Here is a 16,683-nt window from a genome sequence, read left to right on the forward strand (position 1 = left end):
GGAAAGCCAATCGCCACAGCCAAAGAACAGGTTCAGACTGAAGTATGGTGTCAGTTCTTTCTAAGTATGTTGTGGATGGTAGTGGTCTCACATTTTCCAACAGTGAGCCGTAATACATTGAGACTTCATTCTCCATCATCACTATTAATGCTATAGTAAATATTTCTTGATACTAGATTAAGGTTCAGTAAAAGATTTTGTTATTGCTTTGCATTTGTCCGAGACTTTGGTTACATTGTAAGTGTTTGATGAAATTACATTCGATTATTGTTTCATTTCCAATAGAGATTCTTACAAAGACCCTCACATTATTGTAGATGAACTATGTAACTATGCAGCCTTTTACAATATTCTATAATGTATTAAAGTTTTCCAATGTCCTCCAATCTTACATCAAAGAAATGTGCTAGACACAAGCTCAAAAACTTTAAGGGCCCGTTTGTTTGTCGGCATAGGAATAGAAAATTAGAATAGCAATGGAAATGTGGAATGGGAATGGAAAAGAGCAATCCCATTCTTGTTTGGTTAACATGGTATTTGATTGGGAATATGTTACTCCCTTGTTTGGTTGTACAAAAATGGAATAGGAATATGGCTAACTTCTGTATTTTTAAAAATATTTCCCTTAAACTTTTTTGTTTTAATTTATTATTTTTTGGTTAATTTTTTCAATAATGGTAAAAAGGTTAATTTATTTTCATTTTTATTTTACTCATTTAAGTTAATGAGAATTATAATTTATTTCTTTTTTCTAAACAAATAGATATAATAATAAAAATGTTATAAAAATATATATTTTAAAATAATAATAATAATAATAAATTATTTTTTTTAAAATTTAAAATTGAAAAAAAATATATATATAAAAAAATTTAACCAAATAAAAAATTACTTTCTGCCATAAGCTTCATCAGGTATTACTTTCTGCAAACTTTTACCCAGCATGATATCATAACTTATGTTAATTTTCTACTAAATTTGAAATGCCGTGTTTAATTCTGCATGATAGAAGGTGGCAAGAATTGTCTGCCTAGTCATGCCGATGAATGGCTGGAGATGGTTGTGAAAATATTAGTGACATCATGGGAGAGGAAAGGTTTTAAGAGGAACAAATTCAAGATAGGTCGACATTCTTTGCAAGTGCATGTGGAAGAAACTACGGGTTGTGAAGGTGGGAGCTGGAAATCTTAGCAGTAAACAGAGTTTATCAGAATTTGGTTCTTCTCTCATTCCTAGTTCCAGTGCATAGGACTCAACAGTCTCTATCCATTTTGAGCAGTGCTGGAACATTAGGATTCTAGGTTCATATACTATACCAGAGGCAAGAAAATTAGGAGGACCGACAACCTTGCATACAGCAACTTCCAGCTGCCTTTAACATGAAACCTTCTAGGCAAGTGGTTCAAACCATAGTTCTGAGAATCATGGTGATTCACGCGATTTGGCGATTCGATTCAAGCCAAACGACTTTTTGTGAATCGGTGAATCAAATCAGCGATAGAGGGTTTATGAAATAAGTTACTAAATTTCAAGGATTTTTAAAATTTGCCGATTTGTGGCCAATTCGATTCTGATTCATGGCCAATTCGTGATTCAATTCGGCCTTGCCGATTCCGATCCGATTCTGATTCTCGTTACTTTGGTTCAAACATAGTAGGGACTGGAGTGCTATAATGTAACTCTCATGTATTCTTTTCAGTCTTGTTTGTACTTTCCTTCTCAGGTTATGAGTCTGGTCTCATTAATAATCAAATGAAAAGAGAATAGTAGTTAAGCAAAACTGTATTGATAACTATTTTATTTAAAGTTCTTTTCATAACAATTGTGTGTCCTTAGCTGTGAAGCTGTCTCCAAGACTCTGCACTATTTTTGACAGTAAGGAACCATGATGTCGTCAACTCTGTAAAAGAGCCTTCTTTTCTTTCTTTTTTAACAATAATAAAACAAGATAGACCATCAGCAAGCATTTAATAGTATGAAAAGCCAGCTCTTTTAATGGAACCTGGTGCTAAACTCTTTAAGGCTTGTTGTCTGTACAAGCTGAACCAAGGGAGCTAATGGATACATCTCAGGTAAGTTTGTAATTTTAAGGGTTTTCTTGGTTTTCCAATAAAAAAATCAATTTCTCTTTTACATTTCTTTTCTTTTCTTTTTTTTCTATTCGGTCTTAGTGGATGAAAGAACAAACCCTAGGTTTGTTTATCTTTTTATTGAACATGTCCAAAGTATGTTTTATCTTTACGTTGAACTAACTCTAGGTGTGTTTTATATTAATATACCTTATAAATGCTAATTTTCTTCTATTTATTTTTTATTGCAGAATTCTTGAGATTTATAAATTGACTTTATCACAATGTCATAACTCCAATTAGAATGGACCATTAGTGGAAATATGTTATTATTATGCCTAGAGAAAAGAAAGGAAAGGTAACTTGTTTTCATTGCCAAACAAATTTTCAAGGACAAGGTATTAAGTTTTAACAGATTAAAATACCAATCTAATCCAAGCCCACATGTGCCTACTGAGGTTATGCATGAATTGCAAATTCAATTGGAAATCTTTGACGAGCAAAAAATTAAAAAACAAAAAGCAAGACAGGACATGGTAGGCAATGGTCGAACTAGATAGTCTTCTTCCAATCTTCCATTCTGTCCATATCGGTTGCTGGTGTTCGTGGCATTGGCAGTGCCAGTAGCAGTATTTGGGTCTAGAGTTTGCGCATCTAGGTTGGACTTGTATATTTTTCCATGCTCTATTACAAGTTTACAATTGTCACATGAGAGCATAGGTTGGAACAGTGATAAACATAATGCAACTAAAAGTGGAATTAGAGACTTTTTGGTTCTATTGCACTATTCCAATATGAGTGATCAAGTAATTCCTTTTTTTTTTTTGTTAGTTTCAAAATCTATAGCTTGATTCTCTCTCTTAAATTGTTATGTTTAGCAGTGTTCAAATTCAAATTTAAAATCTCAAATTAACAATGCTTATTCTAGTTTATTTATTTGTGATAGGTCTCCTTATTAGCAAAACATGATTTATACCATTACTATTGGTAAGACAGGGTTCAAAGCCCCTCAGATGAGGAGATAAGAGTCTCATTTGTCCCAGAAGATTGTTGCAGGAAGCGAGGTTGCCATCAAGACTAGTGGTTGGGCAAATAGAAGAAATAGGACATTGCTAAACTTTCTTGTTTCTTCCTGAGATGTCTCCTTAACTTCATCACAACTTCAAAGTTTCTTGACAGTGTGACACTTGTTTAAAACTATGAAGAGATGAATGGGAAACACTAGCATTCATAAACCAAAGATAGATGTAATCACCATTTCCTTCACTTATAACAACGAGAACATGAAAAAGGTGTTAAAATACATGAAAGACCATCGAAAGAAAAGCATGACAAAAAAAGCATCAGTGGCCAGGCAGAACATGTTACCTCTTGCTTAGCATGCTCAAAAGCTTCCATCCACGTTTTTATTTCTCCTGCTGTGCGACATGCAATCTTTGCATGCAAGATGAATTGCCACAAAATCAGATATTTTAGTGCTTTTCATCGTGCACAAAACCTATTAATAGAATCACCATAATAAAATGTAAACGTTGCCTAAGCAGGAAATAAATATCAATGTGGATTTCAAGAACTACCGTAAAAACATACACTAAAAGTAATAACATACTAATGTGACTGCAGGAGTGCTATAAAGTTTCAAACATATATCCTTTTCTGTAGTGATCAGCACATTTGAATCAAAATTAACATGGCAAAACTTTTTCAGTGCCATCTAATTGAAAAACTAAGTGTACACAAAGATGTGCCTGATGGTAAGTTATATATACTTTATCCAATCCGTATGATAGGATGAAACATATAAAATGCATTTTAAAAACTACCCTTAGCAGGTAATGGTGTTTCAAAATACTCACTTCACCCTTTTTGCTGTCATCCAGGCGGCTATATATTCTCAATGTGTAAAAATCCTAGACAGAAAGCACTTAGTCAAATCTGAAGGCATACAAAATTAGACATACAAATAAGCTAATATGATCTCCACTGAAAACACACTTCCCATTTCCCAATATAGACTCGTTGGAAATGGGCTAGATGTCAAAATTGAAAATAAGACCTTGTTAACTAATTTGATTACTTAACTGTCGTGTTTCAAAAGTAATTATTCAACAGTCAGAATCTTCATAGTGGCATACCCCATGATTCACTGTCCTGAGACCCATATCTTCCAGCATCATATACTGACTAGCAACTCCTCTCCGTATGGGTTGCTGCTAACACAGAACAGAAGCTTACAAGTAAATAAGTACCAAAAAATGAATCAAACTTATCAAGAAATAGCAACTCAAACTGAAAAATATGCAGGGACAAAGAGATATCTATATTTCAATGAGTAAACACAAAGATGATGGAACAAACACTTACACATGATCCAGAATATGAAATAATCTACAAAACAAAAGCATTTGAGTGGAGTTCCTTAAAAAAATCCCAAGAAGACATGGTATGGGGATGGGATAGAGATTGAGATAGTGACATGTTTCTAAATCAAGGAACAAGAATGTCAATATATAAATAGGATGTCTATTGTAAATAAGCATCGACACCAAAAATTATGTTCTTAGAATGTGGTCCTCCCCATTATACTGGAGTTTGAAATATCTGATCTTAATAAACAAATATGGCATGATTGCACTCTTTAAATATTATAGCTCAATAACATGTGAAATTCAGATTATAGAAAAAGTCATACAAGAGAAACATTAATATAAATATTCATATCAGTAAAACTAAATACATTAAATTGCTGGGAATGAGATCTATGGTCTATGCAAAGTATAAATGGTTTTGTGGAAAACCTTTTGTGCATTCAGAAATTTCAACAGCACACTACTTTAGCAGGTGAGAAATTCTTGTTTGCAGAAAGTACAACAAATCTTATAATGCAGATTAAAGTATTAAACAAATCCAAAAACTATCAATTCACAATTTATTATCTAGAGTAATCTCCATAAACAACTGAGGTAATTATGAGTTGACAAGTGAGTCAGCTTAGTGATTTTGCATCTGCTCAATTCACTGTCAACAATCCTCGTTGACTTTCTCCAAAAGCATTTAGCGTAGGTAACCCTGTTACTGTTATTGTGAGGAATCGGGAATTGTACTTTTTGACTCTTATAGGTCGACCTTTGATATGTTGTCACTCAAAAATTGAGGCAGATCCTTAAGGAAGTACTATACAAAAACAGCAGTCATGAGGTTCCCCCTAAAACTCATAGTTTAGACACTTCATTCACGTGGAAAGAATAGAAATGGAAAAGCTAATTAAAAAATAATGGAATAAATCTTAGTATTTCCTTCCTGCTAAAAGTATGTTAACCACAACTGCCTGCATTGGATGAGGAAACACGTGAGCCAATCAGTCTTGGAAAGCCAATTGGTCTCCGTCAATAGAAATATTGTCATGATGGCTTCACCTGTCTCACATTGACAAATCCTCAGGTATCCTGATGATTTGAAAGTTCCAACTAAAAAGCATTGTGCCCAACCTTCAAGAACTGTGCAAAGCTCATTCTTGATTAGTTTCAGCTTGTGGTGTTGTTTGTTATGAAACCTTTACTTACCTGAATTAAACCAGACAGAATCACCAATAATGAGGAAACTGATGATAATTGAGGAGAGCATTAAGTTGACATGAGTCTGTTAGAGAATGTCCTGGAGTTAAGAATGGCGCTTGCCCAAATTTGTTCCAAGGAAGAAGGGTGTCTCCTGCTTCTGCTAGTGGGAAATATCTACAATTGGAAAAGTAACCAAAATTTCATTAGATACCAAAGGATTTTTGCATAACTGACATTGACTTCTGCGAAGGCCTCTAGATGATTAACCATGAGATATACTCCCTTCTCAGGTATCACGCCTCTAGCAAATTTGGGAAATGGTTTGAAGCTCAAAAGTTTGTTGCAAGGTAACAAGAGCAAGAGCAAGCACCAAAGTATAAAAAATTAAAAATAAATTCAACAAATTGTTGACTTGGTTGTGATAGCTTATCTAAACAATATCTGATCTAGCTTCCTTGATAATACTAAAAACTGAAAATTTATGTGAGGGACACCACTATCTTTGATAGTTCCTCTATCTTTGATAGTTGCTGGAGACCTGTGGAGTGACCCATTATGAAGCCAAAATAAATTTTCTTTGCAGTTCCCACAGAACTGTTGTTTTGATGAATCTTATTGCAAGAATCATTATTTTTACAAATTTGAGGGTAGAGTTAAGCTAATTAATTTGACTTGCCTAAGCAATCTCCATTCCAGTTAGGCAATCTGGGCTATCTATAGCTTTATGATTTATCTGATCAGGTTGGAAATGATTAAAGGTGCATACTTCAGGATGAGTGGCAGGCAGAGGGCATCACCTACTTTTTGGTTCCTCAACTGATTAATGATTCATTTAATTGAAAAAGGAGTTTCAGAAAAAAGGATAGCCCAGTGACATTTTTTCTTCTATTCCAGCCATTGGCAAGCATTGTATCTAGGGATAGAACCACTTGTCACTGTGATGGCATTTCTCTCTTCTAATACAATATCCCAGAAAAGCATATCTGACTCTTCATGCATTGTTGCCTTGAGAGGAGGCACAAATACTTTCCTGCTCTATCTATAATAGTGCAGTTTCTGTTTGAAATTTGAATCAGTTATCTGTTATATGTCCTGTTGTTGATTTCAGATTTTGCACAGGATGATTCTGTGAAAGTGCATATCCATTTCCTTCTGCCTGTGTTCTAAATAGCCACAAAGCAGGTCAATATGATATTCTCTCTCTCTCTCTCTCTCTCTCTCTCTCTCTCTCTCTGGAATATGACAGCAAGAAGAGTTTTAGCCCAATATTAAAGGCTATATGTATTATTTTAATATTTGCATACATGTACCAATGGCATCAAATATCATGTCTTTTCTTCTTGTAAAGTACAGTTTTAATAGACTCTCCAGAAGATTTTCCAAGGGCGTAACTGCATAAACGAATGCTTCAGGATTAATACAAATGTTCTACTGATTGTCATTATGACAGAGACTCGCATATTTCTTCCTCATGTGCAACCCATGAGACCATTTTTTTCCTGAGGTGATTCTCCTGAGAATTATGTTCTAGGATTTTCCAAGTTAATGATTCATTTTTTACATTCAATACAATTAGCTATTTTGCAGCGTTAATGCATGTAATATCTAAGGCTTAAATCCACGAAGGAATCAACATGGAATCTGCATTCAGTCCACCACCAATGTAATGTCCCCTTTTTAGCAGGAATTGAAATCTAATGATGTTAGCGGGGCAGGGGCACCTCATAGGTTTAGGATGGTTTTGGAGAGCTCATTGTGTGTCATGAGTCACTTTGGATGTAATAAGGTCCTAAGGATCAATTGATGTCCTTTTGTAATGATTTGGACCCATTGTAAGGCCATCGGCCCTGTAAGGCATCTATAAGCCTACTTAGCCAAACTTGGTAACGGGTCAATAGGAGTCTAGGAATGTGTTGTACATGTTTCCTATGATGTTTTCTATCATAAATGATCAATTGGACATCTTTAAGTTGATAGGATGGCAATTGTCCAAAATTGTCATGTAGAGCAAAAAGTCGTTAATGTTGCTAGACAACACTGACAACAAATTGTGCAACTGTTGCAACTTGCCTTCCAACAGCCACTTGTGGTTTGAATTTCGGTTGGGATGGTTGGAGGAAGTTGTAAGATGTCAATTTAGGCCTCTAGTAATCAAGGCAAAGATGTTGTTGAAGTTTTGGCATCATTGAAGCAACAAAGCCACTTCCATTTTCCTGCAAATTCTGAGTTTCTGTTGTTTCTATGGACAGGTATGTATTCAATGATTGATCAAATGCATGTGGTTGGATAGAGTAATGAAGTACTTTTATATTGGCAATGACAACAAATTGTGCAACTGTTGCAACTTGCCTTCCAACGGCCACTTGTGGTTTGAATTTCAGTTGGGATGGTTGGAGGAAGTTGTAAGATGTCTATTTAGGCCTCTAGCAATCAAGGCAAAGATGTTGTTGAAGTTTTGGCAACATTGAAGCAACAAAGACACTTCCATTTTCCTGCAAATTCTGAGTTTCTGTTGTTTGTATGGACAGGTATGTATTCAATGATTGATCAAATGCATGTGGTTGGATAGAGTAATGAAGTAGTTTTATATTGGCATCCGTTTGGTGACTTTTCATGGTGTTTTACAATTTAGCACACAATGATTCAAAACCCTCGCAGCCTCACTCACCCAGGGTTTTACAGTAAATATGCAAATTTTGTTGGAAAATTGTAATATCCCTTCTAAGTAAAGAAATCTAAGACTAGAACACAAATTATATCCCTAATTATTTACTAATTAAATGGTTAATATCAGATAAATGTATTAATTATTAGATAAATAACTATTTGTCAAGTAGTCAATATATAAACATCACTAAATGAAACATGTATAATACTTTTCCTTACCACTTTAATAAGAGGAATATAAGAATTAATAATCATATTTTAAGCCTACTTAATAACTATGCATCATATTAAATGATGGGGCCCCCATACACGTCGGATGACAATGGGGCACGACCAGTCTTGCATGTCGATAACACCAATCAAGAATGATATAAAATAGGAGACATTCTATCATTAGTAACACAAAGAGATAAGGAGGAAAACAACAAGCAAATTAGGATGACCACAAAGTACGACGTGGAGTAAGAAATAGACAAATATATGAAAGAGCGAAAACAATTTTTAAATAGTGAACCCCATTGGGGCAAAAACACATAACGCCCAAAAAGGGCAGATAATACATTTGGAAAAAGGGCGGCAATTGGTTAGTCGACCCAATTAATATAAAAATAGTTTATATAATAATTACATTTGCAAGTGGCCATGGAAGGTGGCAAACAAAGTTAATTAACAAATAAACCATATTAAAAGGAATTATACCCACTCTGTGATTTGACCCATTTTGATTCCAAACATAACCACTTTACATTATTAACAAAAAAATCCACATGGACATCAAATGAGAAGAGATGGTAAATGAAAGACTAACTCAATTCCATTTCTAGTAAGGGAATTAATGATAGGAAATAGATCGAGTCATGTTAATAGTGAAAAAGCTAAAATAATAGGAGAGGGGATTATGCGATCTTAGTATAAATTGTGGACAATATATAAATTGGTAAATAGTTACCATCTTTAAAGGTATAAATGCTAAAGTATTTTTTCCTTGTTTATTAGACTTTATAATGTTATTATAATATGACTAACACCCAAACACATAGAGATAGCTAAGTAAATAATCTCATGGTATATTATTGAAATGATAAATATGATAAAATAAATATGATTATAATTATTATATATATATATATATATATATATATATATATATATATATATATATATATATATATATATATATATTGAGTTCTAAATTGTAAAGGAATTAAAATTATAATTCTTTAAACATAAATTCCATCTCTTACTCTGTACTAAGATATTTTTAGATAGGGAGTTTGTGGAAGGGAAAGGCGAAGTAATTTCAGCCACACGGTAGATTATTCCAATAGTAGGGTTAGGCCTTGAGGGATGTTGCATGTAGTTTGTTTCATGTGCCCTTCACATAGTAAATCTACCATCTAAGAATGACCTTAGTAATTAGAGAAAGTAATGGGATTTTTGCATAAGACAATTAAATCAATAAATTGAATTGATCATAATTCAAAATTAGATATTTAATGATTCCCTAACACAAGTAACCCTAATTATCAATTATTTTGATAATAGGTCAAATATATAAAAAGGGATCGTTACAAAATTCCAACCATTGTTGGAAATTTGAGGTTGCCAATGTACTTTGGGATGGTGGTGATTCCAAACCAAGAGATGAAGGTGTTGGTAAGTTGTAGCCAATAAATGACCACGCATCCCTATGTGACTGGTTATATCTAGAATGCAAGCTTGGTTGCAGAACAAGGTGTAGATGGTCTAGGCCCAAACTGGTGGCAGATTTCGGACTTTGAAGTGTGTACAAAGGTGTTACAAGCATTGATTTGAAGAAAACAAAATGATTTGGAGGAGTTGCTTTGAAAAATAAGGCTAATTCCCAAATTAGGCCTGTTTTATTAGTATTGACTTAGGACTCCTAAAGGTGCGACTCAAAACTCATTTTGTGATATGGGCAAAAAGGGTATTCAGGACTGCACTATGTGTGCAAACCTGTTTGGTAATTTTGAGAGTTGTAGGGTAGAACGCTCTAAAGTAGGGCTCGTAGAAAACTAGGCCTCTATAAAGCACTTGTCAATAAGGGTTTGTGTACAAACAAATTGATGGTTGTTGGGGCTGAGATGGGTTCCTAGAAGCAAGTGAAGGAAGAAAACTGAGTCTAGTCCATCAAATTGAACCTGGTGGTGAGATAACCTCATGTGCCTAGGATTAGGCCTACTTGGAGCAGTGACGTCAAAAGTAGGTTTTGATGTGAGAACTAGTAACTATTGAAATGTTTCCATTGTTAATGTCAAGGGGTTGTTTGAACTGATAGTGTGCCCTGCGGAAGTGGTTGCTTGCATTTCATGAGGTGCCTACACGGTTGTGTGGTTGTGGATTTGGTGAGACACTGAGTTTTCCTTATGGCTTTGCATCAATTAGCCTATCAAGTTTTTGGTTGGTGATCACATGTCAGATCAATATGTTTGATTTAGTATTCTCTTTTTCTTCCAAGTTTTGACCACAGTGTCATTTTAACTCTTACATACCTTTTTATTTCAATGTTCGCATTTGGACATTCATGCATATTAATTTCCCATTAGTCTAGCCACTTGATATTTTGTTTCATCCAATTGTTTTTTCTCCTATCGAATGTTTCATTTGTCACAAATTTGCTCCAGCATTTATCTTCCATTTTCTATATTCTCTTCAAATGGCCTAACAACCTAATCATTACAGCCACTTCAATCGTTAAGGCCTGTAAAAACCCCTAGCCGATTATAGTTCAACAATTAAACCTTAACACATCAATTGCCTTAACTAATCAAAAGTTTGACATTTTGTCAAACAGTTGGTAAACAAACTATTAACATTCTATAGATAATGTTATAAATCTTAGTCACCATATCAAAAGTTGCACAACCACTCAAGACTTTTTAATTGATTTTGGCCTTCAGCAACTTCAAGAAATTTAAAATGCCAATATATGGAAATCAGACTATAAACATATTGCACTTTATTTGTATAAACATTAATCAGAGTTACAAATTATTAATTACCACTTGGATTGCAATTGGCAAGCCGTCCCACTTAATTTCCCTTCTTTATTATCAACGTTGGCCCTTCACTATCAAATGGCAGCCACAAATAACAGTTCTTCTTCCAGTCACTCAATGTTGTAGCATAGCCGCAGGTGCTGCTAGTGGGAAGGGACGTCCAGTATATAGTTGATGCAGCTCTTACATACAGCGATGGCTATTACTCAGCGTCAACACAACCCCTAGGCTCAATGTCCAATGCTGAAGACACTAAATTCAGCTCCAACCATTAATGGTAGGCAGAAAGGATGATGTTTGGAGTAAAGTTTGAGGCTGCAAATGGCACACGTTGATCACAAGATGGAATATGTAACACCTTGCTAGCTGCAGCCAATACCCAATCCAATTTGTGAATGTGATTTAGTGTCCAATTGAACCCAATGCCACACGTTGCATCCAAAGTCTCAAAACGTATGTCATGTCCCCTTCTCAATCTTAGTTCCGGGTGACAGAATTAATCTATCTCCACATCCGGATAGATTAATTTCGATTTCAAGCAGGATGCTCTCCAATCACAAAGGGGGGGAATTTAATTTAATTTATTCCAGGACTTTATTGAAGGTGCAGAGTTAAGTTACTTTAATGTTTAAAGTCATTTATTTTATAAATCACTTTAAGTGACTACAGGATGAAAGTAACTTTTAATCCCACATTCTTTGCACGTGGTACCTTTCCCTCGTTCCGAGGCTATTTATGCACGTGAGTTCTTTGGGAAAAGGATATGAGAAGAATGATATTAAATGCTCTAAATTAAACTACTGGTTGCTTGAATGTGACTGGACTGGGACTTAGAGGACGAAAACCCTCTAGTCTGGGAAATTTAAAGAGCTAGACGATACCCCAAGCTCTTTCAGGTCTGTAGATGGGTGAAATTGGGCATCAATTGGCAAGTAAGAAAGTTTCAGGAGTGCAAGTTAAGAAGGTAAGAGTTGTTTGATTAATGTCAGTCTGTGGTGCTCTTTGATGAACACGAATTTTTACTCAGTCTGTTTTTGAGAACTTACATGGGGCGAAATAATTAAGAAGAGGAAGAATAAAATATAAAACCAAAGGTCTTCACGCAGGGAATCCCTTATTCATTGTTAATTGGTCGGGTGACTAAGTTGGCATATCGGGTTTACTCTATACAACCGGAAGTAACAGTGGGGCGTCGAATTTACTAGCGTATGGTAATAGCAGGTCGTGACAGTATATTCATGCAGGTACTTAAAAAAACAAAACGCCAAACCTAGTTATTACTGTCGGCGACCACTCACAAACCCAAGTAGCATTCAGTTGGGCGGAGTTTTCTCTTTCTGCGTTTGGCCTGTAGACGCGTTGTGAAAGAAGGGTATTTTTTGGTTTGGTCGGGTTCAGTCTGAACTGGTTGGAGAGGGCATTTTGGACAGTCTATTCATCACACCCAAGGATTAAAACACTGGCATATGCGTGAGGTCAACTGATACAGAGCAGAGTAGCAATGTAGGAATCTCACTCGGCCCTGGCCTTACTGCTGTAGACACGATTCAGTATTCGCACGGGGGTGCAAATAAGGAGTTAGGCAGTAGCAGAGAACGTGAGAAGAAGACTAGGTAGTCCACCTTTGCAACTATTGGCACAAGTATATTTAGTTTCCGGGTGAACCTCCATGCAGTTGAGCACATATGCGTTATTCTATGTGGAAGAGGTCTATCACAATCTCCATTTCGATTTGTTAAGAAATTGTATGTTAATTTAGTTGTTGAGAATTGTATGTGAGTTGGAGTTTCATAGCATTCCAAATTGCAAATAGAGCAGAACATTTCAGAACATGATTCTGATATTAAATTACTACTAGGGCCATATTAAGTCAAACTTAATTTCACAACTGTGGTTTGTCGCTAACTGTTTACTGCAATGACTTAAAATTTCTCTATAGCTTATTCTAAACTAACAAACCAATGACTAGTTTAGCGGTCAAAGATTATCTCAGAGGGGCTGTAAACTGTTTGACGGAATTACTATCCCAGATTTTCATCAGCATTTGAAACAAAATTCTACCACACATAGTCCAACAGTGTGTAATAAGAGTAGAACATTTCAACGTAGCCAACAGTATTCTCAAACGGACACACCTTAATTGCTAAGTGTCATGATCCTCTTACAGCCAATTCCCTTCAAACAACTGTCTCCTTAACCACAGTAATTACAGTAGGAGACCAAGCAAATTGCTATATAGCAACAACAATTCGCCACAATACTCAGAGATGAATCCCAGAATTATAACGCCAATCTCCCAAACAAAGATAATGACAGATAGGAGATTTGACCATTAAAACCACTATACATTAGCAATGACTTCAAACATCAGAAACTCAGAGACCATTATACTTTAACAAGGGCTCACAATTCAAAACTCGGGAAAAGCCACAAAGGCAACAAAAGAAAATATATATTCAAGTGTGCTTTTCCCAATGAAATGAGCTCTCATTTATAATCTTCCGTTGGCCAAAGTTTCCTAAAAAGCTCCACTTTTGAAATTGTGGAAGTTTCCCAAAAGAACTTAACACTGGAAACTTTCCAACATATTTTTTAGAGATATCACTTAATGTCATTATTGTAATGATATAAACATTATTATAATAATGCAACTTAATAATTAATGAATAAATAAGAGCTCATGCAGTTATTAACTTAATTTACCACAAGTGACGACCAACTGCCGAAGCCACCCACAGCACTGCCAAAAATAGCAACTACCAAAAATAGACCTACTAAAAATAGTAAATCTACAGCTGGGACCCCAAAACACCTTGTCAACTCACAAGGGTCGCTATGATGAGCTAACTCCATCAACTACACCGACTTGCCAAAAACGAGGACATTACCGTCCTCCCTCCCCAAAATTGCTTGTCCTCAAGCAATCCGGCATCATACAAAAACCTCCACCAGGATCCCACAAGAAGCAAGTGATGTCCCTGTCCTTATTGAACCAATAGAATGCCAATACCAACAACAGAACCAATAACATGACCTGCAATATAGCACTGAACACTTTTGTCGGTCATATTAATGCCAAAGTGTTACCTTGGTCATATCCATATAAGGTTCCAGTATGTCCTCTGCACTAACCCAATTATTTTGCCGATCATTGGACGAAGGTACAAATAATCTCTGCACAACATATGAATCCTGCACAAATCTGAAGTAGTACAGACTCCCCATAAAACATACCTTACTCAAATCTTGATCCTCTCTAGTAACCCCTGTAAAAGACGAAGCCACAGGAGAACTAGGTGCAGTATGTGGTTCTTCGTTGCTCTCAACAAAAGCACTCACCTCCATTATATCTACAATGCTCACGTCCTCATCAAAATTGGCAAACATAGAAACACCACCAACTGCCACTATAGGAAACTGAATTGTATCTGTAAATGGTGTAAATTGAGTCCAACTCCACTTAGGTGAGTGATCATTGTCAACCTCAAAATCAATAACATGCGTACTATCAACAGCACACACCTGAACATCTAAGGCACTACTGCTAAGTGCCTCACTAGATGGCTCATTTATCATAGAAGTAACTGTAGATATAGCATTGCACACACTTACCCCCAATACCACTGCATCCCTAGGTGAAGAAGTATGCCCTCTGTGAGTATAATATCTACCTGGAATGAATCTTCTATAACCATCCATAATGCTGGTAAACAAATCAGAAAATCAATATGATAATTTTCAAAGTCAGCACAAATCAAAATAATAACTGAGCCCAATTCCTGCAGGCTAGCAAGAAACCGCGTTGATACCATCGTAAAAACCCCTGGCCGGTTATAGTTCAACAATTAAACCTTGACACATCAATTGCCTTAACTAATCAGAAGTTTGACATTTTGTCAAAGAGTTGGTAGACAAACACATTCTATAGATAATGTTATAAATCTTAGTCACCATATCAAAAGTTGCACAACCACTTAAGACTTTTTAATTGATTTTGGCCTTCAGCAACTTCAAGAAATTTAAAATGCCAATACATGGTAATCAGACTATAACCACATTGCACTTTATTTGTTTAAACATTGATCAGATTTACATATTATTAATTAGCACCTAGATTGCAATTGGCAAACCGTACCAATGAATTTGCCTTCTTTATTATCAACGTTGACCCTTCACTATCAAATGGCAGCCACAAATAACAGTTCTTCTTCCAGTCGTTGAATGTTGTAGCATAACCGCAGGTGTTGCCAATGAGAAGGGACGTCCAATATATAGTTGATGCAGCTCTTACATACAACGATGGCTATTACTCAGCTTCAATGCAGCCCCTAGGCTCAACATTCAATGCTGAAGACACTAAATTCAGCTCCAACTATTAACGGCAGGCAGAAAGGATAATGTCTGGAGTACAGTTTGAGGCTGTAGATGGCACACGTTGATCAAAAGATGGAAGATGTGACACCTTGCTAGCCGCAGCCAATGCCCAGTCCAATTTGCGAATGTGATTTGGTGTCCAACTGAACCCAATGCCACATGTTGCATCCAAAGTCTCAAAACGTAGCCAGAAGTATTCTCAAACGGACACACCTTAATTGCTAAGTGTTGTGATCCTCTTATAGCCAATTCCCTTCAAACAACTGTCTCCTTAACCACAATAATTACCACAGGAAACCAAGCAAATTGCTATACAACAGCAACAATTTGCCACAATACTCAGAGATGAATCCCAAAATTATAACGCCAATCTCCCAAACACAAATAATAACAGAAAGGAGATTTGACCATTGAAACCACTATACATCAGCAGTGACTTTAAACATCAGAAATTCAGAGACCATTATACTTCAGCAAAGGCTCACAATTCAGAACTCAGGAAAAGCCACAAAGGCAACAAAAGCAAATATATATTCAAGCATGCTTTTCCCAATGAAATGAGCTTTCATTTATAATCTTTCGTTGGCCAAAGTTTCCTGAAAAACTCCACTTCAAAAATTGTGGAAGTTTCCCAAAAGAACTCAACACTTGAAACTTTCCAACATACTTTTTAGAAATATCACTTAATGTCATTATTGTAATGATATAAACATTATTATAATAATGCAACTTAATAATTAATGAATAAATCAGAGCTCGTGCAATTATTAACTTAATTTATAGCAGGTGACGACCAATTGCCGAAGCCACCCACTGCACTACCAAAAATAGCAACTACCAAAAATAGACCTACTAAAAATAGTAAATCTATAATTGGGACCCCCAAAACACCCTGTCAACTCACAAGGGTCGCTATGATGAGCTAACTCCATCAACTGCACCAACTTGCCAAAAACGGGGACATTACAAGGCCCCAACTTCCACTAAGATGATCTC

At 35.7% G+C, this 16,683-nt stretch overlaps 1 protein-coding gene across 2 annotated transcripts in view; it reads right to left on the reverse strand.

Annotated features, from left to right (window-relative positions):
- LOC149537333 (ENHANCED DISEASE RESISTANCE protein (DUF1336)) overlaps positions 1-16,683 on the reverse strand; it is a 410,405-nt gene that overhangs the window by 381,543 nt on the left and 12,179 nt on the right. For both annotated transcript variants that reach the window (XM_089802846.1, XM_089802847.1), the window contains exons 2-4: positions 4,205-4,279; positions 3,926-3,979; positions 3,438-3,503 (exon numbers count right to left, since the gene is read on the reverse strand). In XM_089802846.1, coding sequence (XP_089658972.1) covers positions 3,438-3,503; positions 3,926-3,979; positions 4,205-4,279 — 195 coding nt within the window. The remainder of the gene's footprint in view (positions 1-3,437; positions 3,504-3,925; positions 3,980-4,204; positions 4,280-16,683) is intronic.

This window comes from Cupressus sempervirens, chromosome 9 (genome assembly GCF_028749045.1).
Source record: "Cupressus sempervirens isolate cs-2001-9-10 chromosome 9, ASM2874904v1, whole genome shotgun sequence".
NCBI lineage: Eukaryota > Viridiplantae > Streptophyta > Pinopsida > Cupressales > Cupressaceae > Cupressus > Cupressus sempervirens.